Raw genomic sequence first — 16,048 nt, forward strand, 5'->3', positions numbered from 1 at the left:
GGCAGAGACACAAGGCAGACTAACTAAGGCGAAGACGCAGAGCAAAGAGGAGACCTGGGTCAAATGAAGGCAAATGACAATCAGGCATGGAGCAGAGGGAGAAGCTACCTGATATAGGGCGAATGGCGAAGAACTTCCGGGTCAGGTAACCTCCAGGATCACGAACGGCGACCAGCCAGTGGGATTGCGCGTGCGTGGTCAGAGCAGGGAGAAGAAGTGCGCACGCTCAGCCGCCGAGAACCAGAATCCAGCGAGGAGAGCGGGCGGCGCGCGGACACTCCGGGGACGCGAAGAGCCGAACACACATGCCGGAAGCCGGAAGAAGACCCAGGAGAAGCGGCAGCGGCAGCAGCAGCGCGTTGGGACAGGTGAGTATGTAAAGGACCAGGTGTGGGAGGCGTGACATTATGTATGTTTTTAAGGTATGATACCCGCTGGGGCGGCAGTTGGCTGAGACAGGGTTAACTGTAGAGGTTAGCCCAGTTTGGGAGGGGGAATTGAGAGTTAGTGGCAAGTGCAGGAAGTGACAGTCAGTCTGTGTGAGGGCAGCAGTGAGTAACGTAGCAAGTCGTAGGCTGCTAGGGACAGCGTGAGCCTAATACTCGGGACAGTGGTTTGCCACAAATACCCTTCCATGTGATTCGTCTAATGGACTCAGACTACATGGGGCGGAAGGTATTGCAATCCCGATATACTGCTATGGATGAGAATGATTCCCTAGGGCCAGGAAAGCAAGTGAGAGGGACATGCCATCTATACTGAGGACCAAGGCTGAAGTTGGGCACTGTTCCTGTGGGAGAGATGACAACCCGTCGGGCCTTATCCTTTGCATCTGCTTGTAAATACACTTCCATTCACAAAGTAAAAGTTTGGTTTTTATGAACCACGTGTCTCCTGGATTGATTACTGCCTTGGTTCCAGGAGAAGCACTACTGGAGCCAGAAGAGGCCTGCAGGCCAGAAGTAAGTGGGAAGTACCACATACTTAGCAGCACACCAGGACTGAGGCATTTCTTGCCTAAACGATGCCAGAGCAAGTTGAGACCGAAGCTCGCCCACGACTACCTTGCTTGGGCATCTTACACCTACACGTAACTAGAGAGCAATCAGTTTGCCCGAAGATAATAGCCCCACCTTTTTTGGTAGCTAGATGAGGTTGATCTACATACCTTTTGGGTTAAGGCAGGTAATAGATACCTAGGATTTCATGCTGCTTGCTTCTATTATATTTATACTATTCACTTTGCACTTTGATGTTTGAAAATGTTAAACTTATTAATAAAAGTTATTTTTTAATCCCATTCTTTGTTTTATTAGAAAGAGGGGAATTACCCTACTTTGATTGTTTGTAAATACAGTAGAATAAGGATCTTGGCTGAGCAGCAGTTGAAAGCAACATTTAAAGGAATATGAACTGATCATGTGAAACAGCACAGCAGCAGGATGTATGGGAGAGAAGATAGCAAAGTAAAGTAATAAAATATATTCATAGCCTTGCATTGCCTGGATGCAGAGTTGTTACAAATCGATTTGCAGGACATGGTCCATCGGCCAACTCTGTAATCTGTGGCCACTGGACTGGAGCTCTCAAAACTGCCTCCTACCTGCCGGCATCCTCAGCCCTTCTTTTAAGTAGCCAGCTTAGCATGATGTTTGTTTTGCGGTGTGATGCACACGTTACATTGTGCCAGCTAATCTAAAGAAGAGCCGCAGATGCCGTCAGGAGTCCTGAGCGGAGTCCTTGTGGACAGCGTAGTTGCTTGTTTTTGGAGTTGTTAGTCAGACTCTCCTTACCAACCAGTCTCTATCAAGTTATTCATGACCCAGCTCAAAGCCAAATTGGCGCTACGTCCTGGGACAACGAGGGTTTACTATCTTTTTTTGCATTATTAATCAGATTTTTTACAACTCACTTGATTTGCAATTAATTTTGTCCATCATTATCACCATTTATATGAATAATGCTAATAAATTTTGTCTTTTTTGTCCACAGAGTACAAGGTAAGAGGCAAGATACACCACCTGTTCACCTCCCCCGCACAAGGTTACACTGTCTGTGTCTGTTTTATGACCTTACCATTGTATGGGACAGTATGGATCCAAGTACAGTATGTAAAGACCCCACTTCTTGTCTCCTGACGGCCTGGATGACATATATCTATGCGTCTCTATTCTAGATCTATCCCTATGAAATGCTGATTGTAACAAACCAACTGCGGGTGAAGCTTCCCAAAGAGGTAGACCGGACCAGACTGGAGGTAAAGCGGCTCCTTGTGATCATGTTTAAGGCCTTAGTGACTCTTTAATTGTGTATCATGTAGAGTTAGCAGAGAAAAATGCTTCTTTTTCCAGAAACAGCGCCACTTTCATTCATGGGCACTGCCTGGTACTGCAACTTATCCACATTAACTTTTCCTATTTGTGTAAATATCACGATGTCGTAAGCACAGGTTGCGACCTGGTGAATGACTATAGTTATAGAAGTTGTAAAGCTCGACTGATTAAACCCCTTCTACAGGTACCTCCACTGGTGATTACTAGATCACCTCTGCTGGTCACATACCGTATGTAGTAAATCATACTCCATCATTCAACTGACTGGGAAATCATGCAATTCCTGTACTTGTCAAGTCCGCCAGATTGGGAGCTGCTCTTTGCAGTGGCTTTCTGATAAGACTAACATTGGGGAGACCCTACATGAACAAATAGTCACTTTTGTTTTACTTTTACTGTACATGTTTATTGGTTTCATAGAAATGTAATTAACTTATAAATTGGTTAGCTTTAGTTCATCTGAAACTTTTAATTATGCAAAGCTCTTAGCACCCTTGCAAAGTTACTAATTTAATTATTATCTAGTTTTGCTTTATTTATACTTTTTGTGAAGAAAATATACATTATTTACAGCTTAGATGTATGTAAAGCGCTGTGGAATGGCGCTATATAAGTGAGTAAAATAAATAACTAAATTGCGGCACTTTAACCCCTTTAGATGCCGTGGTGAAGAGCGTGGTTTCATCTAATTGGTTAGATAAAAGGGGCCTCAGGATTTCTGTTTACACCTCGGAATGGAATAAAAGAGGAAAAGTAGTTTTGTTTGAAATCAAACAGTAAAGGAGCTGAGATAAAGGGTGGACTCAGCACAAAAAGGGGGAATGAAGATAAAGATTAAAGAGCACAGTAATGAGCTATTGGGTCTTTGCCCCAAAACAGCTCAGAACAACTAGGAGTGTTACTTTAAAGGGTTAATTCCTTTTAAAATTCTCCATCGCTTTATAGAATAGAATGTTAGAGTTGGGAGGGACCTCTAGGATCATCATGTCCAACCCCCTGCTCAGTGCAGGATTCACTAAACCATCTCAGACAGATGTCTGTCCGGCCTCTGTTTGAGGACTTCCATTGAAGGAGAACTCACCACCTCTCGTGACAGCCTGTTTCACTCATTGATCACCCTCACTGTCGAAAAGTTTTTTTCTAATATCTAATCTGTATCTTCTCCCTTTCAGTTTCATTCCATTGCTTCTCATATTTCCATGTACAAATGAGAATAATGATGATTCCTCTACACTGTGACAGCCCTTCAGATATTTGTAAACAGCTATTAAGTCTCCTCTTAGCCTTCTTTTTTGCAAGCTAAACATTCCCAGATCCTTTAACCATTCCTCGTAGGACATACTTTGCTGTCTGCTCACCATCCTGGTAGCTCTTCTCTGAACTTGCTCCAGTTTATCAATGTCTTTATTAAAATGTGATGCCCAAAACTGGACACAATATTCCAGATGAGGCCTGGCCAAGGAGGAGTAGCGGGGGATAATTACTTCACGTGATCTAGACTCAAATGCTTCTCTTAATCCATCCTAGAACTGTGTTTGCCTTTTTTGCTGTAAATACACTTAATGAGGCTTATATTGATGCCCACAAAACCCTAAAAATCCTATGTTCTCCTTTGTCCTTTCCATATAATCCCCAGCGTGCCAAGCAGCTCCTGAAGATTTTGGACACCACTCACAAATCCTTGTTTATTCAGATTGGTACTCCTTCCCTTAAACATTTCAATGTGTTCCTCTCCTCATTACTCAGCAAGTGATTTTTGCTTTCGCAGCGTCATTTCTTTTTTTTTAAACCAGAATTATACAAAAAAAAAGATATCTGACAAGTATGGGGAATGTGAGGAAAGCTTGTACATCTGGAGTCCATGAATGGATGTATCTCATTATGTGATAACGGGTGGGGACTTGTTGACAGCAAACATACATGTAGGTTAAAACCATCCCTTTAATCGGAACTTGTGTTTGGGGACATTTGGTTTGTTTTGGACAGATAAGAGACCCCTTGGCTCTTCTTCCTAATAAGACGTGTTTCTGCTTAACGATCCATCTCCCCACTGATGTTTATTCATGTCCTTGTGTTAGAGCAGGTGTAGCCTTGGCTTAGGCCGTTCGGAAAAGATCAAAGACTCGCGGAGTTCACGGAGGGATAAATATGACGACAGCAATGTGTGATGGGAACATTAATGCAGGAACATCGTGGTGCTGAACACTTGAGTCAATACAGAGTCCAAAGGAGGACTACCAAGGGATTAGCAAAGTGATCCTCAAAAGCCGGGACCTTCACCCTGAACTTCTTCTGATAATATAAAACACCTGGGCAACCTCAGGCCATCTGTAAAATATCATTGAATGGCAAAGGGGCATTTACTATAGAAGCATACCATGCCACTACTATCAGGGATTTGAAACAGGGACGGTTTTAGCAGGTGGCAAACTAGGCATTTGCCTAGAGCACCTGTTTGTTAGGGTGGCCTCAGAGGACGCAACCTCAAAGAATTGCCTGAATGTACCACTGATTCTAGAAATTTTAGGAAATGTGAATTGAACTCCTTCAATGCCTTAGATCAATAGGGAATTTACCACTAAGGATATTGAAATGATAAGAAAAAGTATTAGAATGTGGCTGTTATTACTAATTCAAAGATCTGAGGCTGGTAAAATGGGGGCACTATTTCTGCTACTACAAAGAAGGAACCTGTGGCTAATACTAGAAGGGGCCAGTCTTGGAATGGCCCACAGAATGACAGCTGAACCCCTAGTGGCCTCTGTGCAGGAGTAAGCCACTTACCCCTTCCAACATGAGTAGTAGTTGGCACAATACACTTGATCCTTTATGGCAGCATCTCATCATTCATGTAAGAAACTACCCAGTGTATTAGTATGTAATGCAGGTCTGGATGTAACGAGCAGAGATCACGAGGCGGGAACTATCAGTGATTGATATAGTTCTGTTTATATACAGCAGTAACGTTAAACAATTAGTGTTAATAACTATGCAGATCAGCAGCAGAACGAGTAACAATAAGTTTAGAATTACCAAGAAAGTCTTTCACTATTTAGCGTTAATGTTCTTTTCAGAAAAGGTGGTGAGCAGAGTCATGGGAGTCACCATGTAAGTTCTCTCTGAAGCTCTGGCCTTAGTGGAATTCACCGGGTTTTCCCGCTAGGCCGCAAGTCTATCATAGCCTGTTGAGTCTTTCACGCACCTGCCGGCCTCCTCCCAACCTGTACTCCTAACCGAGCTGACCCCGGTACTCTAGATAATAGCTGGAATTGACGGCCCTGTTCACTCATGCTGTTCCTCCACAATCGCAGTCGTGCCTCTTCTGTCGCAGTCTCCTCACAGCTCTTCTCGGCTTGACGGTCGGTTTACGTCTCTTATGCTCAGGACGGAGAGAACTAGACCTCGGCTCTTGACAGGTGACGTCGGGCCTCGAAGGCTTGACCAGCGCAGGGTGCAAATCCTGGCTCTGACCAGATACTTACTAGGTGGTACTTAAAGGTCTCCTACGGGGAATCCAGACCTTGCCAGGCGGCAAGCGGCACCTGGGTGGGGCAGACTTCCCGCTGTGGCCTGTCACACTGGTCTCGGCAGTGTCTCTGGAGCATGTCTGCTCCACTCTCTTCCCTGGCGCCAAATCTCCTCGTGGTTTGGTAGTTTGGTAATGGGGCACTATGACTGTTATTATTAATAAGGGATCTGTGACTGACACTAATGGGGGCACTGTGGCTGTTATTACTAAGAAAAGACCTTTTGCTGGTACCAATGAAGGCATGTGGCTGTATTAAGAGATTTGTGACTGACACTAATGGTGGCACCGTGGCTGTTGTTACTAGTAAGGGACCTACAACTGATACTAATGGGGACATTGTGGCTGTTACAACTAAGAAAAGACCTTTAACTGACACTACTGGGGGCACTATGGCTGTTATTACTAAGAAAGGATTGAGACTGGTATTAATAGGGGCATTGGCTTTATAGGGACCTGTGACTGACTCTAATATGGGCACTATGGCTGCTGTGACTAATATTGTGTCTGACACTAATGGGGGCACTATAGTTGTTATGACTAATAAAGGTCACTACTAATGGGGGCACTGTAGCTGTCATGACTAGCAAAGGTCAATGCTAATGGGGGCACTGTATATTTTATGACTAATAAGGGAGCCGTGGTTGGTACTAATGGGGGGCACTGTGGCTGTTATTAATAAGAATGGGCCTATTGCTGGTACTAATAGTGATATTGTGCCTGTTGATACTAATAAGCGACCTGTGGTTGATACTAATGGAGGCACTGTGCTGTTTTTACCAATAATGAATCTATGCCTGGCACTTATTTGGCATTAGTGGAAGAGACTGTGGATGACCCTAATGAGAGGTGCACCAATTGGGACTCTGTAGGTGTTACTAATGGAGACACCATCATCATCCCTACTATGAACTGTGGGTGTGCAAAGCCACAGGGATACTTTCTTTGGTGTTCTTCAAACCCCTGTGTGGTGCATCACACACCTCAGCTGCTTCAGAACCTCACTTTAGACACCTCATCAGTACCAACAGCAGGTATATCCATTTTACCTGAAGCACACCTACATTTCATGTGATCCTTGGACGTGGCCCTATTGTGCACCCGAAATGTTTGTGTGCTCGTTCTAATGTATAGACCAGCAGAACTTTACTTGGTTACTCGACTTGTAGCAGAAATGTAAAAAAGAGACATTTGGGGCCTCGGATCTTTTGAAGACGCTTGCTGTCGACATCCAGAGAATTATAGCAATCAAAAGGCGCTTTTTAAGGGAAGATTGAAGGAGCTCTTGAGTCGCGTGTCTGCTCCAGAATATGGCCAAGACTTTCCTCTGGGTTCGATCACTTTTAATCACCGCTCTTCAACTCTGTACCTTGCAATTTTCACGATGGCGAGGTTACATTTACCTCAGTCCTAATTGCTTTACTGATTAGATCCCAGGATTCAGAATTGACCTAAACTGTCCTCATTTCGCAGGAACACAAGGAGAATTTGCCAAAGTTTTGTTTTAAAGGAAATAAAGACCATACGATGTGGTTACTTTTGCAAGTATGATCTCACCGCAGCAGCATTCCCCACATATTAATACGTTTTACATGTTGAGTGAGTTTTCCATACAGTACGTGCTCGGGGCTACATTGCCAGTAACGAACTCCCAAATCCACCCCTATATTCTCTGGACACAATATCCACAGCCGAGCCCCTGTTACTATTTGTGTGACCATCGCCACCAGGCTGCGGAGCTACAGTGAATTCTGCACTACCCTTCCTCCAGACCGTGAGGGATTCTGATATTAACCCTACATTTGGGAACAGATCAAAAAACAGTGTCCTAGAAGTGCTGGGACTCTTATCTTTGAAGGTTGCACTTGCCTTTTGACAAGGATATTGTTGCCCTTGGAGTTCTTTTTGGTAGATCGTCAATCGATACCTCTGTGTTGTGAACTCTGTTTTCAGGCTCCCTCTTGTGGTCACAGGTGGTATTGTGTGACTTTTGTTTTGGGCTCCCCCTGGTGGCTTTGTTTGTTATCCTGCGGGTCTGTGGCTGGATCAGCTGCCTCGTTATTCACTTGGGAGTTTCCTATTTAGCTCTGTTTCACTTCCACTTGTTGCCGGCTGTCAATGTATTCAGTGCTATTCTGATTACTCCTGATTATCTTCGGTTTCAGTCTCTTCAGGAGAAGCTAAGTTCTGTTTAATTATTTTTTGCTCATCAGTCTGCAATATGATTTCTGTGTATTATGAGTTTAGTCTAGCTTGCTAATATGTGATTTCTTGCTGCTGGTTAGCTCTGGGGTACAGAGTTGCTTCCCCCGCACCGTTAGTTGGTGCGGGGGCTCGAGCAATCTCTGCGTGGATATTTTGAATAGGGTTTTTAATTGACCACACAGTTCCCTTTCTATTTTCTGCTATCTAGTGTTAGCGGGCCTCATTTGCTAAATCTAATTTCATCTCTGCGTTTGTGCTTCCCCTTAACTCACCGTTAATATTTGTGGGGGGCTATTCTATATCTTTGGGGTCATTTCACTGAGGCAAGTGAGGACTTTCTTTCCCTCTAGGAATAGTCAGTTTCTCAGGCCGTGAAGAGACGTCTAGGATTTTCAGGTAACGTTCCACGGCTACCTATAGTTGTGTGCGGATAGGATCAGGTTGCGGTCAATTCAGTTACCACTTCCCCAGAGTTTGTAGTCTGTTTAGTTGCTTAGCTAGTCCTACTTGCGATCCTTGCCACTAGGATCATAACACCTCTGGTCAGCTTTAAAATACCTTTTCCTTTCAACCTTATCTCAGCATGTCCATCAACCCACTTTGGTACCAAGGTCTGATTTAATGTCAGTTAAAGTTAATCCTGAAAAAATAAAGTTCACCCTTAAGTTTCACAATATCCTTCAGTTCAATCAGTGGTAGAGCTACGTAGTTGAGCGATAATCTGACCAATTTGAGAGTCAACGTTCTTCTTCCAGGTGAGGCACCTAAACCCTATGCAGATGTGTCTCCTCACTTTCCCTTGTCCCAGACTTGGTCACTTTAGACCATTTTAGCATTTAATGTTTGAATAAATTGACAGCAGAAACAACACAATTGGTCATCACCCATAACCTTAAATTTAATTAAAGAGTCAATATGAGTAATCCTTGTTTTTTTAGGCTGGTATCCCAAACAAACGCTGAAGGTAGGTTATTCTGGTACTAAGGTCACCAGAAATCAGAAGTCCAAGAATCTATTTGGTAGTGTTCAATTTTCCTGCAGTGCCCCCACAGGAGAAATAAAACATTACATATTTCCTAATCAGATGAATGGGCTTTCTGTGTAAAGTATAGAAATTGTGGGTTCTTTACAGAAAGAGATGTTCCTTGTAGACATTCTGACTTATATACATTCCTCAACATTAAAAATACAACACCAGGAAGGAAAAGCCATGGTACTATGAAAATCACAGGATAGATAGACATGTTACTGATCTGCAAATGATGAAAAAATGGAAACAAAATTTTCAAATCATCTCAATTTATTCAGTATGGAGTATGAGCACCACATGCAAAAATCCCCTCACCTAACCTCTTTGGCTGCTATCAGTGACGTTATTAATGGTTCTCTGAGGAATGTTCTGCCACACTGAATGCATTTGGGCAAATCATTAAGATCCGCTGCTGGCAGCTCAATTTGCAATTTACGGTCAATATCGTCCCAGATGTACCCAATTAGACCAATTTTCAGATATCATTGTTTCCAAGAGAAAAGTGACACATGTTTTTGAGGAGGATAGACCTCCATTCCAGCCTCCATTGCCGTTTTGCTCTGCACCATGATAGCCTTTGAGAAGAGTGGAGTGAGGTCAGTGGATCACCTATAGCTGGAGGTCTGGGCTCATAACCCAATGTTGTGCAAACACCTTTTGATGGTTTGTGTAGACACTGTTTGACTCCTTACGCTTGGGATGTGACGTCCAATTTCAACACACTATTTCTTATTTTTTACATTCAACACTATTTCATGGGCAACTTCATATAAAGGGAACATCACACCAATCCTACTTGTGGGATTATGGTGAGGAGTGGCACAATGTATGGTAGCTGGACCCCTCTAGTCTTCATCCCATATGCCCTACCAGCTCAGCTTTTCCTTAATTTGATGATGGATCAAGTGGTACGGCCATTTCTCCAAAGTGTCCCGGAGCCATTTTTCAACATGATGAATATATCCAGATGTGTTGAGAATTTTGTTTCCATTTTTCCATCATTTCATCTCGGTAACTTGTCTGTCCATCTTGTGATCTTCATAATTTCACTACTTTTCCTTCTTGGTGTTGCAACGTCAATGTTGAGAAGTGCACAATGGTTCGTGGAACAGAGGACACCAATATATAGAACTCCCTAGTGTGGGAACTTGAAAGTGTTTTTTGTAAACCAAATACCATCTTAAAGAATACGATAAGCAATGTCTAACAAGATTCTCATTCTTTCTTCTTTCATGATCATAATGAAGAGACACCTGTCGACAGACGATTTCCAAAACGTCTTTGGGATGAACATCGAGGAATTTGGTCGCTTGGCTTTATGGAAGAGGAATGACATGAAGAAGAAGGCTTTGCTTTTCTAGCCTTCACCAAGCCGCTTAATAGAACTGCCATCCATAACGTTACCAATGACTCCTGGAAGAGCGAGGCAAGACTGTTCCAAGGGGCCAACGAGTTCTCCCGTCATCTTCTAACATGCCAACGTCTGCCAATGTTGCTTTATTTACAATATTTCTACCTGCCCTAGAACACTGTAACGCCCACCGCGGTATGTCCGGGGGTACAACTGTATGTATAACCCATGTATCCATGATTCTCATCACAACCAAGTGACACGAGGGCCAAAGACTCGCATGTAAGCCATGCTCGCATTCATTTCTATGTGGTTTATTACGGCGATGAAAGCTTGCCTAACCTTAGAACAAAACTTTTCATATGTACCAAAATAAGCCTGTGCTTGCTACACCCGTGTATTCACTAACACCCAGATCGGCATAGTACGGTATTATCTAATGGCCGGATTTCTCAGGCATTTCTTGCTTCCATAATTATTTATTTTATAGTCTATGTGGCTCGGAAGTCCACTAATTAGCTAATTTATCTTCTCACAGATATATCTAGAGACAGTGAAACAACAGTCACACTCTATAACCGCACATTAATGACAGCGCTATAGGAAATCAGTGATGAAAGGGCTGGAAAACCTCAGAGCTGAAATCAAAAAAACTCTTTGGCAAAATTTATTATTGCCCTTTTTATTGTAATATTGTTTTTTCCCCCATTTTTAATTTGCTCCTTATTTTTCTTTTAATTTGCACCTTTTTCAAAGACTTATATGAGTGTTCGCCTGTTTTTTGTTTTTTTTTCTTCATGTTCATCATTGGGAATTCCAGGTGTTTTCATCAATTGTAATTTTTCTAAAAAGTCACAAAATTTGGGGGCAAATGTACTCCAAGTCTCCCTGGATTGTTTTTATGTACATTCAGATTTTTTGTGTGTGCACGTTTTGCAACGTTATAGTCGAACATGCAACTTTTTTTTGTGCTGAAAAATTGGCAAAAAAAGTGAAAGGAAAAGTATTTTTTATTTATTTTGTGCAAAATGCATGAGCCATTTTGAAGAAATTGATGAAAAAAACATGAAGGAATGCCAAAACACAAAAAAAAGGAAAAGTGGTTTAACAAAAACTGCAAATGATGAATCGGTCTCGTAATTTTTAGTTTTGCCATTAGATTCCATGATGCGCTAATTATTCACAGTGGTTGGGGCTTTAGCAGATGTTACATTCGCCTGGGGCAGAAAACCTGTGGATTTTACTGACAGATTTGTGCAAACAAAATCCATGTTTCCTACTATGACTGGTTTAAGTCTAATCCCAAAAATGGCCAAAAACACAACAGGTATGCCTCATTTTTGGGTGAGATTTATACAAATTTCCTCCAATTTTTGGTCTTGGCCCTGCAAAAATTTCCCAGAATTGTTTTCAAAAATTCAGGACAAACCCAGCAAATTCCAAACTTTCAGCAACTGTAGAACTCTGCAACAGAATACGCACCAATCCGCGCCTTGTCAGTTACTGCTGTGGATTTTCTGTGCAGATTTTTTATATATATTGCAGAGGTGAAATCCTCGTGAATCTATGTTTAAGGGCTCATTTCCACATGTGAGTCACACGTCCGTATCTCGCATGTGGAAACCAAGCCCTGGTGCCGGCACTCAGGAGCGGAGCTGTGCAGCTCCATGTGTTCCTATGCGGCCGCACACTCCGCTCCAATGTGCCGACGCCAGAACTTGGTTCCCACATGCGAGACACGGACGTGTTTCTCGCATGTGGAAACAAGCCCTAATCCTTACTTCAGCTAAAAAAATATGCTGCGTGTGGACACGGCCTTTGTGTCTTTCAATTAAACCCTAAGTAGTGGAAGAGAAGTGGTCTAGCTATGTAGAGTTTGGTTAATAGCGTAAGCTTCGAGAGCTTTGGAAGGGAGTTGCCCATATTTTGGAGACTTTTTTTTACCTAAGTGCATATTTTCAGGGCTAAAATCATTTTTTCCATTGAGTTTCATTGAAGATTTTGCCTCCTATAACTTCTGTGTGGCACTGTCAATGAAAGAGTTTACTGAGAATCCATCAGCGAGCTCATTCTTGGGATCTGTTGGTGGAGTTTGTAGTTCTTTTTATTTGTCTTTTTTTTAGCTCTTCTCTGATTTATGACCACAGTCCACTTGGCGGTTGAATGTGCAGGAAAACTCAAAGCCTTTCAAAGCCAAATGCTGCAAATTCTTTTTATGAAAGCCAGTTGCAAAATGATTTTTAGTTCGAAATGCATGCATTTAAGTAAAAAAAATGTCCTTACATGTGGACAACCTCTTTTAAGGAGACAATTTGTGCGTGAAGTCTTATTGACAGTGCTCCATAGAAAAAGTATATTTGTTTGTTGCCAGCATAAGGCTGACATGAGACACTTTAAGGTGAAGTTACTTATCTAGGCCTACAGTCATGGACGAAAGTGTTGGCACCCTTGAAATTGTTCCAAAAAATGAAGTATTTCTCCCTGAAAATTATAGCAATTACACATTTTGTGATAGACCTGTTTATTACCTTGGGTAATCTTCAGATTTAATTATGCATTGCTCACAGTCAAGGCACCCACTGCCAGAGGCAGCAAAACAACTCAATAACACTTTTGAACCTCCACCATATTTGACTGTAGGTACTGTGTTCTTTTCTCATTCTATTTTCGATAAACAGTAGCATGATGTGCTTTACAAAATAGTTCTATCCTGGTCTCACCTGTCCACAAGACTCTTTCCCAGAAGGATTTTGGCTTGCTCACATACATTTTGGCAAATTGCGGTCTAGCTTTTTTATGTCTCTTTGTCAGCAGTGGAGTCCTGCCGCGTCTCCTGCCATGCCATTTGATTTCACTGAAATGTCGACGGATAGTTTGCACTGACATTGATGCACCCTGTCCACAGGGTCTACTGGAGTCTACAGGATAGCTTGAATTTCTTTGGAACTTGATTGTTGCTGCTTATCCACCATCCGGACTATCCCATGTTGCAACCTTTCATCAATTTTTCTGTACCGTCCACATCCAGGGAGATTAGCTACAGTGCCATGGGTTGTAAACTTCTTGTTTTTGTTGCACACTGTGGACAAAGAAACATAAAGATCTCTGGAGACGGACTTGTAACCTTGAGATTGTTGATATATTTTCAACAATTTTGGTTCTCAATTCCTCACACAGTTCTCTTCTCGTCAGACAGTTCTCTTCTCCTGTTTTTGTTCTCCATGCTTAGTGTTGCACACACAGATACACAATGCAAAGATTGAGTCAACTTCTCCCCTTTTTAACTGGTTTCAGGTGTGATTTTCACATTGCTCACACCTGTTACTTGCTACAGGTGAGTTTGAACGAGCATCACATGCTTGAAACAAAGTTGTGTATTCACAATTTTGGAAAGGTGCCAACAATTTTGTACAGACCATTTTGTGGGTTTTGTGTGAAATTATGTCCTTTCTTTTTGCTCATTTTTTTTTGTTGTCCCAATATACATAAAAAACATATGTAATTGCAATGCTTTTCTGGGTGAAATACTTCTTTTTCTGGAATAATTTCGGCAATTACTGTGTACAAGGTATGTCCTGTAAATACAGATATTGAGACACCCAATATTGCTTATAACAGACTAAATATAAATTCAGGGGCGTTAGTGGTGGCGTGAGAAAACCAAAACACCACTGTATAGCAATCAGGGGCATCTCCAAAAAAAAACATATACTTAACCAGTAAGAGACAGAGCGTTATAGCCTTAGTGATACATTAAAAAAACATACTTCATTAGCAGAAAAATAAAGAATATAGTGTCAGTTAATATATATAAGATAGTAAATTGGAAAGGCTGTGTGGGCAACGCTATGTGGAGCCCAGAAATGTCAAGACACACAGGGGAGGGTATGGTGCAGTGGGTAAGATAGAGATATAATTCTATATAAAGATAAGTAAAGATATGTAAAAATGTCATATGGTAAGTACGGTATATCACAAATAAGTAAATAATAGTCCTAAGAATCCATTAAATAAATATAGATCCCAGCTGACAAAGTAACAGATAGTCGGCTTAAGTATGGGAACCTAAATTGTATTGTTAGGATACATTTAGTACGGGGACAAATAGTGATGTAGGTCAGATTCATTACCCGATGATGTGATTAAATTGACAGTATCGCACCACCTCCTGATGAAGCTGTGCTTACGGCGAAACCCGCATAGAGGATTCTCTTTAAAATGTTTGATCACTTCTTGGACAACCCCTTCTCGATTCGATTGTTTGCATCTTTTCTAATATATTAACACCTGTACTCATCTCGGGTGCCGACCCCAATCCAACAGTGTCGGAACTCGCGTTCCCACGGTTCATTTAAGGTTTTTTAAGGCCATGAGCTCTGTGCCCAATCAGCCCAGACAACCCCTTTAAGATGCCAACGGGTACTATTTTTGTTTACCTATTTTGCCCTTTTTTAGAGTAAAAAATTTTCCAGATCCATTAAAATATCTCACGTTAGTCTTCAACCGCGCAAAAATAAGATTCCACACATTCTGTACTCCACTAAGGTAACAGAGCACAATTGTTTAAAACTTTTTTTTAACATTTTGAAAAAGTTGCGTATAATGAAGTAGGTTAAAACTTATGGATCAGAAAATCGAACCCATAATTCTAAACAAAAAAATAGACAATACCAAGTAAGGCTATCAGCAAAAAGGCACAAATTATATAATAAATAAGGCACAAACATAAAACAATTAAAACATTTTTACTCCAAAAAAAGTGCGAAAGCTATAATGAATCAGACAAAAAATCTGCAGTGAAATCCCTTTGTGCTATACGCAGATTTCATGTCTGATTTTTTGTCCAATTCATTATAGCCAATGAATTTCCATGCCGCACATTATATGTGAATTCAGTCTTAAAGTTCGGGCTGGGGGCTTCTCCATTTGTGATCATCTACGATACAGAAGAGAATAGGTTGAGAAATTCCCGATTGTGTGTAATCTGCTGGTAATGATGTAATTCATCTATAAATCCTCTAGGGGGAGTATGTTTCCTATATACATTTTACTCCTGTAAATTGCATGTTTCAATTTCCAAGATCTCTTTAAAAAAAAAAAAAAGGAATATTTTTTTTTTTTTTTATGCCCTACTAATCTATCCATTATTACTATTTGCCGTTTATTTTAGAATGGTTTTCCACCTCTCTAAATGAAATGAAATATTTTTGTCTAAAAAAATAATTTTTGGAATTAAGTTCCATTAAAAAATGTTGCACCGTTTCCTTTCTGGAGCCTGTACGCGACAGTCTATTGCTGCGGAATGGGTTAACTAAGAACCTGTCAGTGAGCTCATTCTCACAGGACAGTTTCTTAACTTTTTTTATGCGTCTTTTTCTGACTTCAGATGATTCCTAACCACAGGATGAAATTGTGATTCCTTTGCAACTCATGTGACAACCAGGCCGCAGGTGAAATATGTTTGCTGCCTAAATTATATGTTTTATCAATTTGCAACAAAGATTCTAGAAAGCTGTATAAATCTTAATATATAAATTAGTATAAATTCTTATATATGTCGTGACTTGTATTGCTTAAGATTATTGTACCTGTTTTTATTATGT

General features: G+C 41.3%; 1 protein-coding gene across 3 annotated transcripts in view; it reads left to right on the forward strand.

Moving 5' to 3' along the window:
• Positions 1–11,523, forward strand: part of ABLIM2 (actin binding LIM protein family member 2) — a 200,883-nt gene extending 189,360 nt beyond the window's left edge. The window contains exons 19-21 of one of the 3 annotated variants that reach the window (XM_077280086.1): positions 1,993–2,000; positions 2,177–2,257; positions 10,342–10,588. In XM_077280086.1, the coding sequence (XP_077136201.1) occupies positions 1,993–2,000; positions 2,177–2,257; positions 10,342–10,455 (203 nt within the window). In that variant the 3' untranslated portion in view covers positions 10,456–10,588. Of the gene's footprint in view, positions 1–1,992; positions 2,001–2,176; positions 2,258–10,341 lie in introns of all 3 variants that reach the window. The other 2 variants (XR_013220102.1, XR_013220101.1) reach the window with 2 other exon arrangements.
• Positions 11,524–16,048: the final 4,525 nt, after the last annotated feature.

The sequence above is a fragment of the Ranitomeya variabilis genome, chromosome 1 (genome assembly GCF_051348905.1).
Source record: "Ranitomeya variabilis isolate aRanVar5 chromosome 1, aRanVar5.hap1, whole genome shotgun sequence".
Classification (NCBI taxonomy): domain Eukaryota; kingdom Metazoa; phylum Chordata; class Amphibia; order Anura; family Dendrobatidae; genus Ranitomeya; species Ranitomeya variabilis.